At 36.1% G+C, this 17,850-nt stretch overlaps 2 protein-coding genes across 2 annotated transcripts in view; both read left to right on the top strand.

The window, feature by feature from the left end:
• Window positions 1-13,890, top strand: part of LOC591027 (huntingtin) — a 61,516-nt gene extending 47,626 nt beyond the window's left edge. The window contains exons 51-58 of the mRNA XM_030985339.1: window positions 114-301; window positions 1,037-1,154; window positions 1,940-2,085; window positions 2,582-2,764; window positions 9,830-9,992; window positions 11,945-12,105; window positions 12,705-12,795; window positions 13,659-13,890. Of these exons, the coding sequence (XP_030841199.1) occupies window positions 114-301; window positions 1,037-1,154; window positions 1,940-2,085; window positions 2,582-2,764; window positions 9,830-9,992; window positions 11,945-12,105; window positions 12,705-12,795; window positions 13,659-13,745 (1,137 nt within the window). The 3' untranslated portion in view covers window positions 13,746-13,890. The remainder of the gene's footprint in view (window positions 1-113; window positions 302-1,036; window positions 1,155-1,939; window positions 2,086-2,581; window positions 2,765-9,829; window positions 9,993-11,944; window positions 12,106-12,704; window positions 12,796-13,658) is intronic.
• Window positions 3,927-8,187, top strand: LOC115923971. Its single transcript, XM_030985340.1, has 5 exons — window positions 3,927-4,794; window positions 5,088-5,406; window positions 5,734-6,002; window positions 6,320-6,645; window positions 7,052-8,187. Exons 1-5 carry the CDS (start codon window positions 4,602-4,604, stop codon window positions 8,045-8,047), a joined length of 2,103 nt encoding a protein of 700 aa, XP_030841200.1. The 5' UTR covers window positions 3,927-4,601; the 3' UTR covers window positions 8,048-8,187.
• Window positions 13,891-17,850: the final 3,960 nt, after the last annotated feature.

The raw sequence follows: 17,850 nt of genomic DNA, 5'->3' as shown, positions 1-17,850 counted from the left end.
AATATTAGAGCGCCTTTAGAACTTTGGGTGGTGGATACGTACGCTATAAAAATATCCTATATTATTATTATTATTCATTATTACTATCAACTCATCCCATGCTTCTGTTACAGGACAAGGATGTCTCTGAGAAGGTCAGCAAGCTACTTGAGGTCACGTTACGGAGCACACATCTTCCAAGCCGAGTGGGGGCGCTCTACGGGGTGCTTTACATCCTAGAGTCGGATGCTGTAGAGGATATCCAAGTCTTTGTTCCTATGGTAACCGATTATATCGCTACGAACATCAAGGCCATCTCAAAGTAAGTGAAGGCTTATGAATGACAAAGTTTCAAAAGGAAATTACATTAATATCATATAAATAAGGGAAGAATGGTATTACCAGAAGCGTACAAAAAATATAGAAATTGAAGACCCCCAATTTATCTTTCTTTCTTTTATTTAATAGAGACTCTGAGAAAGTACACACATAGCCCATTTACGACTGAATTATTTTATTCACAGGAGCTACCTGCTTTCGTAGCCAATGGGCTTCATTATATGTAGGGCTGAAGAAAAAAAGAAGAAAATATGTATATTTTTCAAATTCTATGTTTAATTCTCAAATAATTTGTTTGGGTTGAGATAAAAGAAGCTATTACACGTGTGTCTGATACAAGGGGACTGTTTTGAAAACCTTTTCTATTGGCAGTCCATTGCAAATAATTTGCTTCCTCAGAAATCATGATTCCTAATTAATGTTTTGGAAAAGCGTGGATATGTTACAAATGCACAACTCAAGCCTCGGGTCCATCTTTCACTGTTGCGACCTGCCTTACTTGTATGTAAAAAGTTTGTGACTCTTTTATTTGCTGTGGATTAAAAACATGGACTTCCACATTGTCTGGAGTATAGGATACACATATATAAACTTGTACACTCTATGTGTGAACAAAATAACAGTGGCAATCCGATGCTTGTCCCATTTGTTGATGTAAGCAAGTGAAGAGTTGGAACTATTTGTTAAAATGTATTTTATAATATCGTTGATTTTGCAGTAGCAGTAGTTCAGCTTGTCAGAAGCATGTCCTGGTGATGCTCTCAGTAGGGTTTTACATCATGGAGTACTACTCTGATCTTACAGCAGGATCAGACTTCACCAAAGTCATTCTCCAGGTTAGATACAGTGTACAGATATAATGTAATGTTAGAAGTGATCAGATATGGTGGTGGTGGTGATGATTGGTGGTGATGAGGATGCTTGGTGATGCTGTCAGATTTCAGGATCAGACTTCACTAAAGTCATTCTCCAGGTAAGATACAGTGTACAGATATGTATTTGAGCTTCTCTTATCAGGATGTTGGTTTGATGTTGGAAGTGATAACGTATGGTGGTGGTGGTGGTGGTGGTGATGATGGGCATTGGAAGAGGACGATGTGGCTGGTAATTATGGTAGTGATGATAATGAAGAAAATGATGGTACTGGTGATGATTGTGGTGATATTAGGGATGATTTTGATGATTGCTGTTAGATGGTGATGGCAGTGATGGTGGTGGTAATGATGAAGATGATGATGATGATGATGATGATGACAGTGATGATGACATGTAGTAAGATAAACTGTTCGGTGGAATACTTAACTTATATTTTGTGTTTTCACGATATTCTTGGGATTGATACAAGTAGCTTCTTGTGATGATAATGATGTCAATGAAATCAATGATCATATTTATACATATATATTTATAGATGTGGGTAACGATGATGACCATGATTATGATGAGGAAGATGAAGAGTATTTAGGATCAACAAAAGAAAAAAAAAATGCTGTATATAAATAATTAATTATATTACACTTAATGTCCGTTTATATCATTTAAAGTGATAATAAAAGATATGCATAAATGTAAGTACATTATGACTGATTGTAAAAAATCCCTCTTGTGTTTTCATTTTCAGCAATGTGTAACGATGGTGCTTATGAGCGATGAATCTACATCCTGGTTGGTTTACCATGCGATTATGGTCGGCTTTGAGAGACTGCTGGTGGCTCATGCACTGGGCTCTCAGGAGAGAGATATGCTCAAAAAGCTCAGCGTTGACAGGTGAGACATCTTGAGATAAGGTGATGTTGATGAAATGGAAGGTGGTGATAGTCATAATGATGATGATGATGGTGGTCGCGAGGATGATGATGACGAAGATGATGATGAGGATGAGGATGAAGATGACGATGGTGATGGTGATGTTGATGTTGATGATAAAGATGATGATGATGATCACGATGATGATGATGATGATGATGAAGATCACGATGATGATGATGATGACGACGACAACGACGATGGCGACAAGGATGATGATGATGGGCTCAAGTATTTAAAACTACCAACAACAAAAAGAAATGCATTTATATTTGTGAGGTCAGGTGTTAAAGGTCACAGGTTTATGGATTAGTGAATGTACATATAGGGCAGAGGCATATTAGAGGTGCAGTCTTATTCATCTTACTATTGTTTACATCTTTTCTGAAGGAACATACATGTTTACTATCTTATGAATCGGAATGTATACTAAATATTTTGCATCTGGCTCTTCCAGGTTGTGTCTGCCCTCCCCCATGCATGCCCTGTCAGCATTAGGTCTGCTGCTGACAAGCATGTACACTGCTGAAGATGGCAGAGGGGTTTCGTCAGATGATGATGACATCCACCAACAGATGCAACCCCAGGACCCGGAAGAAATACTACTTGCCATGGAGAGAGTCTCCATCATGTTTGATAGGTTAGTCTTTCAATATATGAAGAGCTTAAAGGAAACCAAAACCTTCATACTAAGTTACTTTTATTGTAAAGTTTAAGATGTTTGAAAAATATCAGTGAAAATTTGAACAAAATCGGGCAAGGATTAAGGAAGTAAGAGCTTTTTAAAATTACTAGTCACTAGAGGGCGGTATTCAATTTGATGACATCATCTGTAAACAACTCTCCATGCCTTTTGTACATCAAATTTCATGTTTTTCCTTCTTTCTTGTGATTGAGATAATGTACTCCCCTGAAAGCAAGATATAGAATGCAAAATGATATTCTACTTCACATGTTATGAAGTCGGATCAAGAACACAAATAAATATGAAGAAAACAAAAAAATTGTGAAATTTTATGTACAAAAGGCATGGAGAGTTGTTCAGAGATGATGTCATCAAATTGAATACCGCCCTCTAGTGACTAGTAATTTAAAAAAGCTCTTACTTCCTTATTCCTTGCCCGATTTTGTTCAAATTTTCACTGATATTTTTCAAATATCTTAAACTTTACAATAAAAGTAACTAAGTATAAAGGTTTTGGTTTCCTTTAATTCCAAAAGGAGCTAAATCCACTTTTGATGAAAATTGAGTTATTGATATCAGAACATTGTACACTTAAGTACCCGTCTTTCAACAAAATTATTTACATAAATTTTGGGAGCAATTATGAAAAAATGCACCTTCTAATATCACTTTTCAATAGATGCCTGTACAAAATCTGGTAAACAATTTCTTTTTTCTCCGAAGTTACAAAAATATATTTAGCTCCTTTTGGAACAGATATACTGATATTTAAAAAGAGGACTAGTATCGCAGTGCTGTTTTTAAGAATGTCTCCAAGGATCGAACCTATTGTTGCAGGTGACAAGTAGAAGCATTGATTTGTACATAGTTTCTTGATTTTCTTCAAGTTTCAATTATGAGTCAAGTACATGGAAATATTAAGTCTTATGATCTTATCTAGTAAAAGTAGAGCAAAAGGTATGTCATTATGCACTGGCCCACCCCTTCCCACCCCCAAAGCCCAAACAATAAATGAATTATTTTCGGTTTATACATGTAATTGGAGGATTAACTGTTTTATAAGTAAACAAGTTTTAAAACTTTCAGTGGATGTCTATGACTGAAAACAAAGACATATATGTGACCCGCTACGGCAAAACCCGACGCTTCTCGGCAAATCCCATTGTGTTGTAGGCCCGTTTGAACATGAAATTTCGAATTTAGGGATCAACTGAGATTTTTGCATGGTCAGAAAGTCTATTTTTTATAAATTGATTTAGAGAAAAAATGAACTCAAAAGACGATCTAGAAGTATTTTTAATTATATTTTGTATCTAATCATGTGCTCCATTGTCCAGTGAAATTAGTTGAAACAATGCGGTCAAAAGAGGGGAAAGTTCGCGATTCATCGCTTGTTGTTTTCCCTCTCAGTTTATCACGTTTGAGTCGATCCCTGACGTACTTGGTACGAAAATAACGAGAAAGGATCGGTTATTCCAAATATGGTTATATTGGGCGGTCCTAAATAAAATTGTCCAATGAAAAATGCCATAAAAGATGACATCATTTCGATAAGCTGTCAAGCAGGCCGTAAACAAAAGCCCGTTGCCAGCCACGTGATCCAAATCCAGACACTTGATTCGCCAATATTCGCACATGACGTCATTGCCTTGTTGTTGTGATTGTTCAGCGGTCAAATTCTCGCATCGAAACACCAGCTTTTTCTTCGAAAACTTGTTCAGAAGTTTGTTTTTAATGAGCTAGAGTTTCATATATCAAGTGAAATACGTGTATTCGTCGAGTGGCTAGTACAATGTCGAGGAAAAAGAGGAATTTAACGGATAAAACCGTCGCTTCTTTGTTGAATGATGCATCGGCGTGCGGTATGGACGTGCATGGCTTGACCGAACACTTGGCTGACTACTTCGCGAACCCGACCGAGCCCCTGGCCGCGGGCGAGAGAGGAACTCCTTCTTCTCCTAGGCCTAGCTCCGACTCTGAATCTGGTAGGTTTATTAATATTATCATTATTAAAAAGGTAATCAAGTTACTTAATTAGGTCTACGCCCATATTATTTATTAAAGACTTGTTTCGAGCAACAAAAGCTAGATTTAAAATAAAGTAATCTAAGATTACTTTATTTTAAGTGCACTAGATTCTAGACTCTAATTAAAATTTATAATTAAATTAGATTATGATTTATGAAGCTTCTCATACCGATAAAAAAAATCTCTGCGGAGTCTAGACTTCTTGTTGATATTAGTTTTTGAATCTCTATTTTATAATTGTACTTAACAGAGTCTGATGAGTTCGAGGAGGCAGGTCCAGGACCAGCAGAGCCTTGTGAAAGCCGCGATGAAAGCGGCGATGAAAGCGATTGGGTCGATGAGGCAGAGGAGCCTATGGATTTGTCAAGTGACAATGAAAGCGTCATACGGAGACCGGGTCCTGTCATTGATGACGTGGAGGAGGAGGCGGCAGCGGCTACAAATCTGGCCCAACAAATAGATCTTGATCTGGAACCGCTGAAGGATCGCGTGAATAAATGCAACCGCCGTATCTTCAATGGAAGACGCTGTATAGAACAATTCTCTGTAGCCGAACAAGAGTCCATAAGGTATGATTGGATCTGTCACTATTTACTCCTATTTCTTTAAAATAATGTCTAAGGACTGGATGTTTATGTACAAGCTGCAGTTTAATGCAAAATATAGTTACATTTATTCTAAGCTAATTAGATTTTCTCCTTTTTTGCAGCATTAATCAGTAGACCCTGAATATGTATGCTTTTATAAAATACTTCACCACTAAACTGCAGTCTACTGGTATCTTATGAAGAAAAAAATACAACAAGTTGGACATTTGGTTTTCTTATTATCATTATTATCATTGGAAGTAGATACTAGTAGCATTATTATTTTTCATTTCTATTTTGCCATTTCAGATATTCAACCAAAGAGCTCACAGAGTTCGAAAAGGATTTACTTCTCCTGGGTATCATTTCGTCTTCCATCAATGATGGAAATATGACCCAGGGGAAGAAATCTAAGCCAACGGAGAGGAAAAACACAAGGATGCGGAATTTTTGCTATGGGCAGAAACGGATCTGCAGATATACGTTTTTCTACTTGATGGAGATTGGGCCACAGAAGTTTACGAATCTCAAGAAGTGGTATGCCAGCAATGGACTCATCCCAAGGAGAAAGAAGTCAGGTGAGGTGGTTTTCTTATCCTTTCACAGATGATGAAATTTATAATGGAAGTTAACATTATTTTAATTACATTTATATTGAATTATTATTATCTTCAGGTGTGACTTCATAATAATTTGTATTATCATTTTGTGATGCATTTAGTCATAGTAAATCTACCAAAGGTTAATTGCGATGGTTTTTTTGACAGTTATTTTCACTACAACTGGACTCAAAACTTGACATCTAATCCCTCTACTTACTGTTTCAATCTATTCCGACACAATACTGATCATAATAAATCTTACTTTTGTTCAATATTTGTTCATTGTTTTCCAGGAGGACGGAGAGGCAAGAAACTTCTCAAGCTAGAGCAGGTAGAGGCGGTCGTCAAATTTATTTTGAATTTCACCGCAGAACACTGCATTCACCTACCAGGCAGGATACCAGGGTTCAAATCGGCTGATGTGAAACTGCTGCCGTCCTACGTCACCAAGGCGCATCTGTGGAGGCTCTACAGAGATGCTGCTCCAGAGCATGGACCCGTAGCTGAGTCTACCTTCCGTAAGCTGTGGAGCGACCTCCTCTCCTATGTGGTTGTTGCCAAGCCGGCCACGGATCTCTGCTGGACATGTCAGCAGAACAACAACCTTATCACCAGACAGGTGTGTGTTGGCTAAATACCGATTGTTTTAAATTTCATTTTGTTTTACGCTGCTGCCCCCAATGGTGCTAAAGTATTTTCACGTAGAGTTATAATATACATGTATGTAGCTATTAATGTACCAAGCATAATCAATATTATAATTTGGATCCTTAGGAAAACGTTACAAAGCTCTGTCCAAATTTCAGGTGTTTTAATGAAATGAAATTTGCTACAATACATTTACTCTTTTCTTCTTCCAAGTCAACCAACTTTTACTTTATTGTGAGCTGGTGTTTTCCATTTGAGAATGATCTACTTTGTAGTGTAACAAAAAATATTTAATTTGTAAAGAAAAATAGTAGATGAGAAAATTCGACTAATCAGGAGATTTTTGTTTTGTTTTGCTTTTTCCCTCATGTCTGCAGGTCAATGTTCCTGATGAAGAGAAGACAGAGGCACTCAGGAGGCAGGAGGAGCATCTTCTGGAGGCCCAGAGAGAGCGGGATGCCTACAGGACAGCCTGTCAAGCCTCAAAGGCAGTCGCGAGAGAGCATTCTATCAAGAAGCTAGGGAAAAATGCTGCGAACTCCAAGCCTGTAGTTTTTCATTACAGCTTCGACTTTGCACAGCAAGTGCATTATCCAGCTGACCCCCAACAACCTGGCCCTTCGTATTTCCGTACACAAAGAAAGTGCCACATCTTTGGCATGGCTGCAGAGGGTCTGCCTGCTCAAGTTAATTACCTTGCAGATGAGGGCGTCAGCTGTGGTAAAGGAGCCAATGTTGTTGTAAGCTACATCCACCATTTTCTGGAAAACTACGGGATTGGAGAACAACATGTGCACTTCAATGCTGATAACTGTGCTGGACAGAATAAGAATAACACCATGCTCCAATATCTCTGTTGGCGTGTGGAGAGTAATCTCCACAAATCTGTCTCAATTTCATTTTTGCCAGTGGGACATACTAAATTCGCCCCTGACTGGTGCTTTGGCCTCCTCAAACAAAGGTACCGCAAGACCAAAGTCTCCTGCCTCCAGGACATAGTTAATGTTGTAGATTCTTCTACTGTGTCAGGGGTCAATATTCCACAGCTCGTTGGAAATGAGAAGGGGGATGTGTTTGTGAAGGTGTACGACTGGTCCAACCATCTTGGCAAACACTTCAAACGATTTCCTCGTATAACATTCGCCAGACACTTCAGAGTTACTGAAGATCATCCTGGTAGAGTGTTTTACAAGGAAAAGTCTGACAGTGCTGAAGAGATGTTTGACCTTGCTCGCTCGTCACCTCCACCAACACTTCCTCCACTCATCCAACCTGCAGGACTTGATGCCAGTCGCAGGAAATATTTGTATGAGCAGATCAGAGAGTTCTGTACGCCAGAGACTAGGGACTTGGTATGTCCAGCACCAGAGTAGCTTGGGTCAAACCATAAACTTTAGGTACTTAAATTCCTCTAGGACGTATTCAGCATTGAAGTGTACAAAGTATTTTTTCTGTCTACATGTAATAAGTAGCAGTCACTTTGTCCACTATAGTTTCTGCCATTTCAGTTCAGCAATGTAATAGCTTGGGTCAAACCATAAACTTTAGGTACTTAAATTCCTCCAGGACGTATTCAGCATTGAAGTGTACAAAGTATTTTTTCTGTCTACATGTAATAAGTAGCAGTCACTTTGTCCACTATAGTTTCTGCCATTTCAGTTCAGCAATATAATAGTTCCATGTGTTCATTTATTCTAAGCTTGATGCATATCAGCACTTAACATCAGCACTAAATTATCGGTGTTTGGCCACTGCCATATGTTTCTATTTGTAAAGGTTTTTGTTAGATTGACATTAACAATGTCTATCCTATGTACATACTATTGATCTCTTCGGCTGTGAATTTTGTATGAAACGAGATAACTCAAAAGATTCAAAACTGTACATCATTAATTCTTGGGCACTAATGCATAATAGTTCATGATTAGTGTAGTCACTAGTCAGATTGCATTTTTTATGGGATTCGTTATTGTTTTTTCTTTACGTTGATAATGAAAGAATATAATTATTTTATATCTGATACTGATTGACTGAAATTGATATTTTTGCATTATTAATCTCTATCTCAAGAAGACAATAGTTCTGTCAAATTGTCTCAACTGTTACTTTATTGTACATTCCTTAATGTACCAGGATATTTTTTACAATACATGAATTATAGGTTATCTGTTGTCGAGTGACTTATAAGTTTTTTTTGTTTTTTTTAATCTCAAATAGCCTTGATTAAGACTAATGATTTTTATCATAGCTTTTATTAAATATGACAAAATATAAATCATTTTGAACTCGCTTCTTGTGTTCCAGTAATTATCATTTAAAAAACAGATTCTGTCGGGTTTCAAGTTCAACGCAATTTGTTATTTCACTTTATTGCAATCTTTTTTTTAATATATTTAAAAAAAAAAAAAATCATTTTTATTACATCTGGTTTTGTAATAGGCCTATTATTAAGCATAAATTTTAAGAAAATGCATTATTACATTTTATTATTGCAACATTGATGTAACCTGCTATTATTTTGTGTACGAGAACAATTTTGTACTGATGAAACATAATAAACCGTGGAATCGTTTTCCCAGCAACTTTGCCTAGTATAACAAAAACTTTGAAATTCTTTTGTTTTCTATTGTTTTTAAAAATTATCATAACTTTATTAATATTTATTCAAATCTAATGGTTTTAACAGAAATGTAAGTTGGGTATGTGTCAAGTATGCCTGAAAAATTACAAGACTTTAGCTTGTTTGGTTGATGCCGTTGCTATGGAGTGAATGTGTGCATGTTTTTTGTGTGAAAATTGAACCAAATTCTTAACTTTAAACCTCAATATCTCATAATTAACTTCCGGTGATTGAAATCACAAAAATGACAATAACTTTGTCAAATTTGAATCAATTTCTTTAAATGAGGTATCATATTAAAGGTCATACCTTACTCTTTCCAATGACACCAAGAACTCAATTTTCATTTTTACCATGAAGTGTTGGGTTTTGCCATAGCAGGTCACATATATGACAACGATGATTTAACCAAAAAAGTTACAAAGGAATGTGAAAAACAACAGCTGTTTGAAAATTGTTGTGGTGAGTTCTTCAGCATACATGTATCATCACGATTGAAATGTTGATCAATGAACCTCCAAACTTCCAATTACAGAATACGGAAGGGATACCCATCAGAAGCGAAGGCCGTTGCGTTCATCCTTCCTCCATTCCTGAATGACTTCTTCCCACCTCAGGACATCATGAATAAGGTGATAGGAGAGTTCCTTTCCAATCAACAACCTCATCCCCAGCTCATGGCTACCGTCGTCTTCAAGGTCGGTCACAATGGAATCTTATCCTTCTCATTTATTAGTGAAATGATAATTGTTGTACTAATTTATATAGCATCTTTTCTACATGATAGAAAAGAAAACAAATATCTTTTACTTCACAATTATCTGTAACTAAACAGAAATCATGCGATTGAGAGATCAATTTCTCTCTTATTCGTTTCATGATTTCATTTTGTTGTAAAAATTTTAATGATTTGTACAGAATATAGGACACTTTTTATGCCTCCGCCACCGAAGGTGGTGCCGGAGGCATCATGTTTTCGGGTTGTCCGTCCGTACGTCCGTACGTCCGTCCCGTTTGACCGTTATCACAATATCTCAAGAACCATTTAAGATTTAAACTTAAGACTCGGGAATAGTATTTATCACCATAGGAAGACGATCTGATTAGATTTTGGAGTACGTAGGTCAAAGGTCACAGGTCACAGAGGTCAACTTATGAAATTCCTTGTATTGAGTTTGTTAGCGCGATATCTCAAGAACCATTTGAGATTTAAACTTCAAACTTAAGGATAGTATGTATCACCATAGGAAGACGATCTGATTAGATTTTGGAGCACGTATGTCAAAGGTCAAGGGTCACAGAGGTCAACTTATGAAATTCCATACATTGAGATTGGTATCATGATATCTCAAGAACCACTGGAGATTTAAACTTCAAACTTAGTGATAGTGTGTATCACTATAGGAAAACAATCTGATTACATTTTGGAGCACGTAGGTCAAAGGTCAAGGGTCATAGAGGTCAACTTATGAAATTCCATACATTGAGATTGTTATCATGATATCTCAAGAACCACTGGAGATGTAAAAACTTCAAACTTAAGGATAGTATGTATCACCATAGGAAGACGATCTGAATAGATTTTGGAGCACGTAGGTCAAAGGTCAAGGGTCACAGAGGTCAACTTATGAAATTCCATACATTGAGATTGTTATCATAATATCTCAAGAACCACTGGAGATTTAAACTTCAAACTTAATGATAGTGTGTAATACCATAGGAAGACAATCTGATTAGATTTTGGAGCATGTAGGTCAAAGGTCAAGGGTCACAGAGGTCAACTTATGAAATTCCATACATTGAGATCGTTATCGCGATATCTCAAGAACCACCGGAGAATTTTCACTTCAAACTTAATGATAGTATGTATCACCATATCATAATATCTCAAGAACCACTGGAGATTTAAACTTCAAACTTAATGATAGTGTGTATCACCATAGGAAGACAATCTGATTAGATTTTGGAGCACGTAGGTCAAAGGTCAAGGGTCACAGAGGTCAACTTATGAAATTCCATACATTGAGATTGTTATCATGATATCTCAAGAACCACTGGAGATTTAAACTCCAAACTTGTTTAAATTGCTCTATGGCGGAGGCATCATTTTCGACTGCGCGCAGTCAAAATTCCATCTAGTTGTTTAATAAATCAGGGCATTTGGTAAAAGTTAGAGTTTACCATTTGCCTGAAAAATTAATCTGTGCACAGCTAGAATGAATAAAATCAAACTACATACACTCAACCTGGTGCTCTATAGGTTAACAGTAAAGGGATATGAAGAAATAGAGAATCACATAAAGCCTCCTGCTGTCTGCCTTGGCTTTCGTATTCACCCTCTGCTATGCATGCATGCATATATGAATGCCTCGACTAGTCTACTCAATAAGTCTTTTTTATGTTTACTGAAAGTATATTTTAACTGCAATATCTCTTTGTGTAGGTGTATATTAGAAGCTTATATTTTGAATACAGTGTAGCCACATGGAACCCATTACATCAAGAGCAAAACATGTTTTGGTGATTGGTATGCTTGAAAACCAGGTTTAACTTGATCTTCCTTTAAGAACACGAGCCAAAGTGACTATTCCCTGTGAGGTAATTCATCAACAACATAACAATTATTGACCTCTATTCCTTCATGTTGCAGGTCTTTGGTAACCTCCACCGGAATGGTCAGACCCAGTCTGTCCGTGACTGGGTGATGCTGTCACTCTCAAACTTCACCCAGCGTACACCGGTTGCCATGGCGATCTGGAGTCTGACATGCTTCTTCATCAGTGCCTCCACAAACAAATGGCTCAGGGCCTTGTATCCTTTCAACAAATGATAAGATTTTGGGGTAAAAGGTCAAATGTCACGGGTCAGTAAGAGAATATATACATGAAATTAAGGTTCTTTTAAAAACCTAGACAGCCAAATCAATGACTGTTTGAAGCAATTTTAGCTCTGAACTTATGGATCACTGTAGGGAGACGAGTGCTCACATTTTGGAAATTGTCAGGTCAAAGGTTAAAGGTTGTAAACATCAATTGACCTTTAACTACAGGCCTTTTTCTCATCGTAATATTCCAAGAATATTCAAAGTCATGAAGCATGCTCTTGTCATTGTAAATGCCTATTTTGTTCTCAGAGAGGTACAATGATAGGTGAAGTAGGTGAATTTTTTTTATTGCTACTGTATCATCTTTCACAATAACAATGGTATTTTGACAATGCATAATTTACAAAACGTAAAGACATTAGACAGTATATCATTGCACATCAGCATTGCTTGAACAAGAACATAATCATGCATTGAGAGGTGCTGATACTGAAGGGCTCTCTAACATAGGTCGATATGCTTGCAGTCCCGTTGTTGTTGTCATAGAGTCTATATTTATATTCCTTGACCTTTAACCTATGATCAGACTGAGTCATGTCATTAATAGGATGGGCAAGTTGGAGCCTGTGGATCGCAAGTACTTTATCCTTGCAGCCAAGGATTTCTACAATACTCAGGTGAGATATGCTTTGCTTTGATCTGCTTTAAAGACATGTATTCAGCAGTCTCCTTGTACATTGCTTCATAATTCACTTACACCGGACTTCGTTTAATTTACAATGTGTTTACACATCTAGATCTTTAGTGGCAAGTGGCCTAGTGGAAAATGATTCAAACTGCATGTGACTCTCAAAAATGTTCTTCCGGGGGAGATTTATGATGATGGGCTTTACTTACTGATTATTTCATTTTAAGTTTGTGCATTATGTAAGAGGGTCCCTATTGTGGAAGAGGATGTAAAGCAATCTTGATAATAATTCTAATTCTCCTCCCTTGCGATAAATTACTAGTGGAAAATGATTCAAGCTGCATGTGACTCTCAAAAATGTTCTTCTGGGGGAGATTTATGATGATGGGCTTTACTTACTGATCATTTTATTTTAAGTTTGTGCATTATGTAAGAGGGTCCCTATTGTGGAAGAGAATGGGCTTTACTTACTGATCATTTTATTTTAAGTTTGTGCATTATGTAAGAGGGTCCCTATTGTGGAAGAGAATGTAAAGCAATCTTGGTAATAATTCTAATTCTCCTCCCTTGCGATAAATTACATGCAGTATAGATAAGAGAAAGATAGAAAAACAAAATTATAAAAAGAGTGCAGTATTCAGAATATTGTAATTAGTTTTATGAATACACCCCATGTACAGGTCCATTGTTGCATGTCTTTCAAACTGCATTAAAGTGTAATACCACTGATAAATGCTGTCCAATCAATGAATCTAGACATGTATAGAAATAGAGAAAAGAAGAACATTATTAAAACAATCAAACCTTTTTTAGTCACCACTTCATGTGAACATATTTAAATTCTCTCTTCAGGTAATCGATGAAGCAAGTCGGAGAGCCTTCACCGCTACATTCCAAGCAGTCAGCACAACGGATGCTGCGTATGCACTACTTGCCTAGATATCACTTCAGACTTTACCTACTGGTAGCTGAAAGTTCTAAAGAGGAATGGTCCTGTTTAAATAGGATTATATCAATTACTGGTAGTATTGGATATCACTTCAGACTGAACCAGAACCTTCCCTAGCTGATATGTCTAGAGAGGAACGGTAGTATTGGACTAAAATGTTCTAGTGAAACTAGAAATATTTGTGGAGTGCCAGGAATTTCAAGTCTGACACACATGAGTGCTATTATTATTATTATTATTATTAAAGTATATGAGTGGCTCAATACAGACTATAAGACAGGTATTCCCTGAACCTGTACTATTCACAATGTAAACAATGTAGAGATTTTGTGATACAAATTTTGAATATACTTTATGTTCAAATGATGATGCTAGTATGAAAAGTGTCTGTTTGTGGAAGAATAAGATTGAATGAATATATAAACAGGTAGTAGTAGAATAAGAAGCAGAGTGAAATGGAGTTACTGTATTTATGCACATTATTTCTATGTTTTGGGTACTTTGGTTTAAATATATACACTTATCTCATCAGGAGCAACATATCATTTTATCAAAGTAAAGCTATGATTATCATTCCTTTTGTGTATATGAGTTTTTGCAATTCAGATATCTATCTCTATTATTATATCAAAATTGCTATTAGAAAGGTTCACAGTATATATGTCTTTCACAATAATGGTTTGTTTTATCTATATATATGTTGATTTGTTGTGCGTATGTAGATTCTGGTATGGTTTTATATTGTCAAGTTTCACTCTCCCAATCAAGTCTAATAAGATTGTGGATGAATAAAAGATGGTATGGTTTTACGTCCATGTATGGTTCCTTCAGAAATATCCTCTGCTATTACTATGTATGAAACATCAACTCTTTCGATATATATCTTAAAGTGATTGCAAAGTGGTCTACAGTTAAGGTTTCCTACAGTGAGTAACTGGCTACAGTACACGTAACCTGAAGGTGCTATAGGGTTATTTAAATATGAAACCGCTTTCTACTTACGGTACTTGTTTCGATAATTTGATCAAACGTAAAGAGACAATAATAAGTATAGATTCCTGTCCTACTGTTTTAAGATGAACTTTACAGGTGTATGTCACAACTAAGATATTCACCATTTGAATTTTGTATGCTCTTTTTCAAGAAGTAAAATTCCAAATGCATTTTGTGTATTGTCCTGTCTTTCGTGAATACACAGATAAAACCATTATGAATGAATGAATGAATTACAAATATTCTGCTTCACAGGCTTTGCTGGTATGTATGCAGTAATTATTTAAGAATTACGATTGTGGTATACACGATAAAGTTGCAGTATTGTGGAATATATTTTAGAATTGGTATTGTTTTGATTAATACAGCTTAGAAGGTACTCAAAATAACAATGTACAAGAAACATCATTGAGTTGGGTTGAATCAAGTATATTTTGTGTGATTTCTGAGCTATTTTATCGAGAGATGAAATGTCTGTCATAATAAATTATATATCCAATTGCCATTATTAAGACATTTACATGACTATGGTGTTATCGTTGAAATAAAAGAGAATCATTAAAAATCATAGATCTTAAAAAGGCCATTCATGTATTTCCAATTGAATGTTAGCTATAAGTCTGCTCAGAATTTTGTAAGATATGCACTGTTTTAAAGCCGTACTAGACGCACACTGCAAAGTCCCCTCTAGCGCCATCTCAGGTCAGCTTTAGCAGTATGGTCCCGTAACTGCTGCTTCCTTAGCTGCCCTGCTGGTTCCTGGATTGAATCCTCTTTCTACAAAGTGGAAATTAGGTACTGTGTTACTCACTGTTGGCAAGTTGACCAAGAGATGGCGCTGTGCAATAAACTACGCTAGGGCAGAAAGTTCATCAGTTCAGTATCGCTTTAAAATGAATGTTTTTTGTAACAAGGATTGAGTGAAAAAAGTGAAAAGAAAATGGGAGGAGGGGTATACATAACTTCAACCTCCTTTAACATGTACACTGTACCTGCTTCATTTATGTCCCACCCCACATATTTATTGTATTTATAAGTTTCATTAATCGGATGGAGTGAAAGACCTCCCCCCCCCCTCCCCCCCTCCCCTCCCCTCCCCTCCCCTCCCACTCCCCCTCCCCCTTCCCCTTCGTTACCATCATTATTGATATAATATTGACCGTCAGAGTGCTACATGTAACATGTAACATCACATAAGATATGCGTTGTGTGTGCTGCAAGTAGCCGAGTACTATTATGCTACTAAAGGCAATACACAAAGAGTATTATACATGTATGAACAAATGTATTTCCATTGCAGTAAGAAAAGTATTTAGAACATTTTATGGTCTCATGTTTTAGAAAATTCAGAGCTATAACTTTATTACTTTCTCAATTTATGTTGCATAAGTTTTATGGTTTTACAAAATATACATATACATGCTTTTATACATTATCTTTTCGAAACACACAGGCACTGTGTGATTTGATGTTTAGCTATAACAAGGAATGGAAACATGACAAACTTAAATGGCATCACTACTTGGAAGAGCGAGTGTATGAATTCTGAAGCAACAATTATTCAATTATTTAACACATTCACTTGAGAACTTGCAAGATGTTTCTCTCTATATCTTTTCTTTGATTATAACATTGGTGGTGTGATGGTTTGTGTTTAATACTTGACTGCTAAGAAAGCATGTCCTTGCTTGTAAGTATAAGCAAGCAGCTAGTGGATTCCTCCCTGAGGGAATTGGTAATAAGGAATAATACTTTTTATACAAAAGGGCACTAGAGCATCAACATGGTTTCAAATATGGGACCTCCAGGTTATGTGTGTAAGTCCACTACTTCACCACTAAGTTCAGTATCGCGCCTATCGCCTCTCGATTAAATACAAATTGGAAAAAGGAATGTGTTCTTTTTATGCTTGCCAATTTGTATACGAATGATTAATATAATTACACAATCTGCATGTTTAAAGAGGTCAATTATTTTAATAATTTGTTCAGCCTTGTCTAAATCAATTACTATTATTTTGATCCGATATTCAAATTAGATATCAATGGAATTTAATGTTACATCTACATGTCGGCATGTCAACACGTCAGAGTCAATTTTCAGGCTTACTGGGTATTAAACCTATACTCTATGTCAATATATTCCTCTATGATCTTTTTCACAGTGACCTCTTGAATTTTTTTTCGTATATTAGGTCAAAGAATGTTGAACGAGTCTAATAGCCAGTTCAGACTACTAGAAATTTATACGAAGAAACATATAAAGAAACTTATAATCATCGTTTAATGAAAGGGGGGTACAAGCAAGAAAAAAGAAATTGTACAAAGAAACATAATAAGTATAGCTACAGTCTTTTCAAGAAATCAATTGATAATATATGCCCTCACAAGAAGCCCCGCCTAGTCATACAATTTTCTTATGATTCGTCGTTCTGACTAGATCCGGACCCTTTATCTATATTGAGTTTTTGTTTTAAATGATGCTCAGATGATTACGTGTTTCACTAAATGCAATGATTTTGTTACACGTTTCTTAATAAGACGTTCAGACTATAGGTGATTAGATATATTGTGTATAGAAGATGTATATGACTATCTTACAGCTATATGGGGCAAGTTATGATTATCCAAACATTAGAAGGAGATATAGTGTTGTCAATGATTGTAAAATGGAAATTTATCCATTCTATTGAAAAAATAATTATTTGATGTCTTGTTTTTCTTGAACAGATATAAAAATCAATTATAACGATTATTATCATGTGAATAATAAGTAATAAAACTGTATATTGAGAACAAAATAAGTATTTGTTTTAAAATGTGATCAATTTATTTATGCAGGAATTAAATGGGGTCTAAACAACACGAGGAGTTTCTAATAGGCAACATCTTTGAAAATATAAGTGCTCAATTAATTTCAAGAAAACTTCCTAGTTGTTTGAGTATGGTCTAGAATTAATGAATTTCACACCAATTTAGGAAAGAACAGGAAGGTTGTGAGCGTGTTTGTGATCCTGAACTTATCAACAAACAAAAAACAAAAAAATGGCACAATAATATCATCACTAGTACACAAAAAACATACTAAGCGCCTCTCTAGATC

The sequence above is a fragment of the Strongylocentrotus purpuratus genome, unplaced genomic scaffold, assembly GCF_000002235.5.
Source record: "Strongylocentrotus purpuratus isolate Spur 01 unplaced genomic scaffold, Spur_5.0 spur5_scaffold_15, whole genome shotgun sequence".
NCBI lineage: Eukaryota > Metazoa > Echinodermata > Echinoidea > Camarodonta > Strongylocentrotidae > Strongylocentrotus > Strongylocentrotus purpuratus.
Note: the sequence above shows the minus strand (reverse complement) of the source record. Positions and strands in the feature narration are given on the sequence as shown.

Coding starts and splice junctions, on each gene's coding strand:
- LOC115923971 (XM_030985340.1), top strand. CDS start 4,602: ATGTCGAGGAAAAAGAGGAATTTAACGGATAAAACCGTCGCTTCTTTG. Junction 4,795..5,087: donor TAGCTCCGACTCTGAATCTG/GTAGGTTTATTA, acceptor TGTACTTAACAG/AGTCTGATGAGTTCGAGGAG. Junction 6,003..6,319: donor CCCAAGGAGAAAGAAGTCAG/GTGAGGTGGTTT, acceptor ATTGTTTTCCAG/GAGGACGGAGAGGCAAGAAA.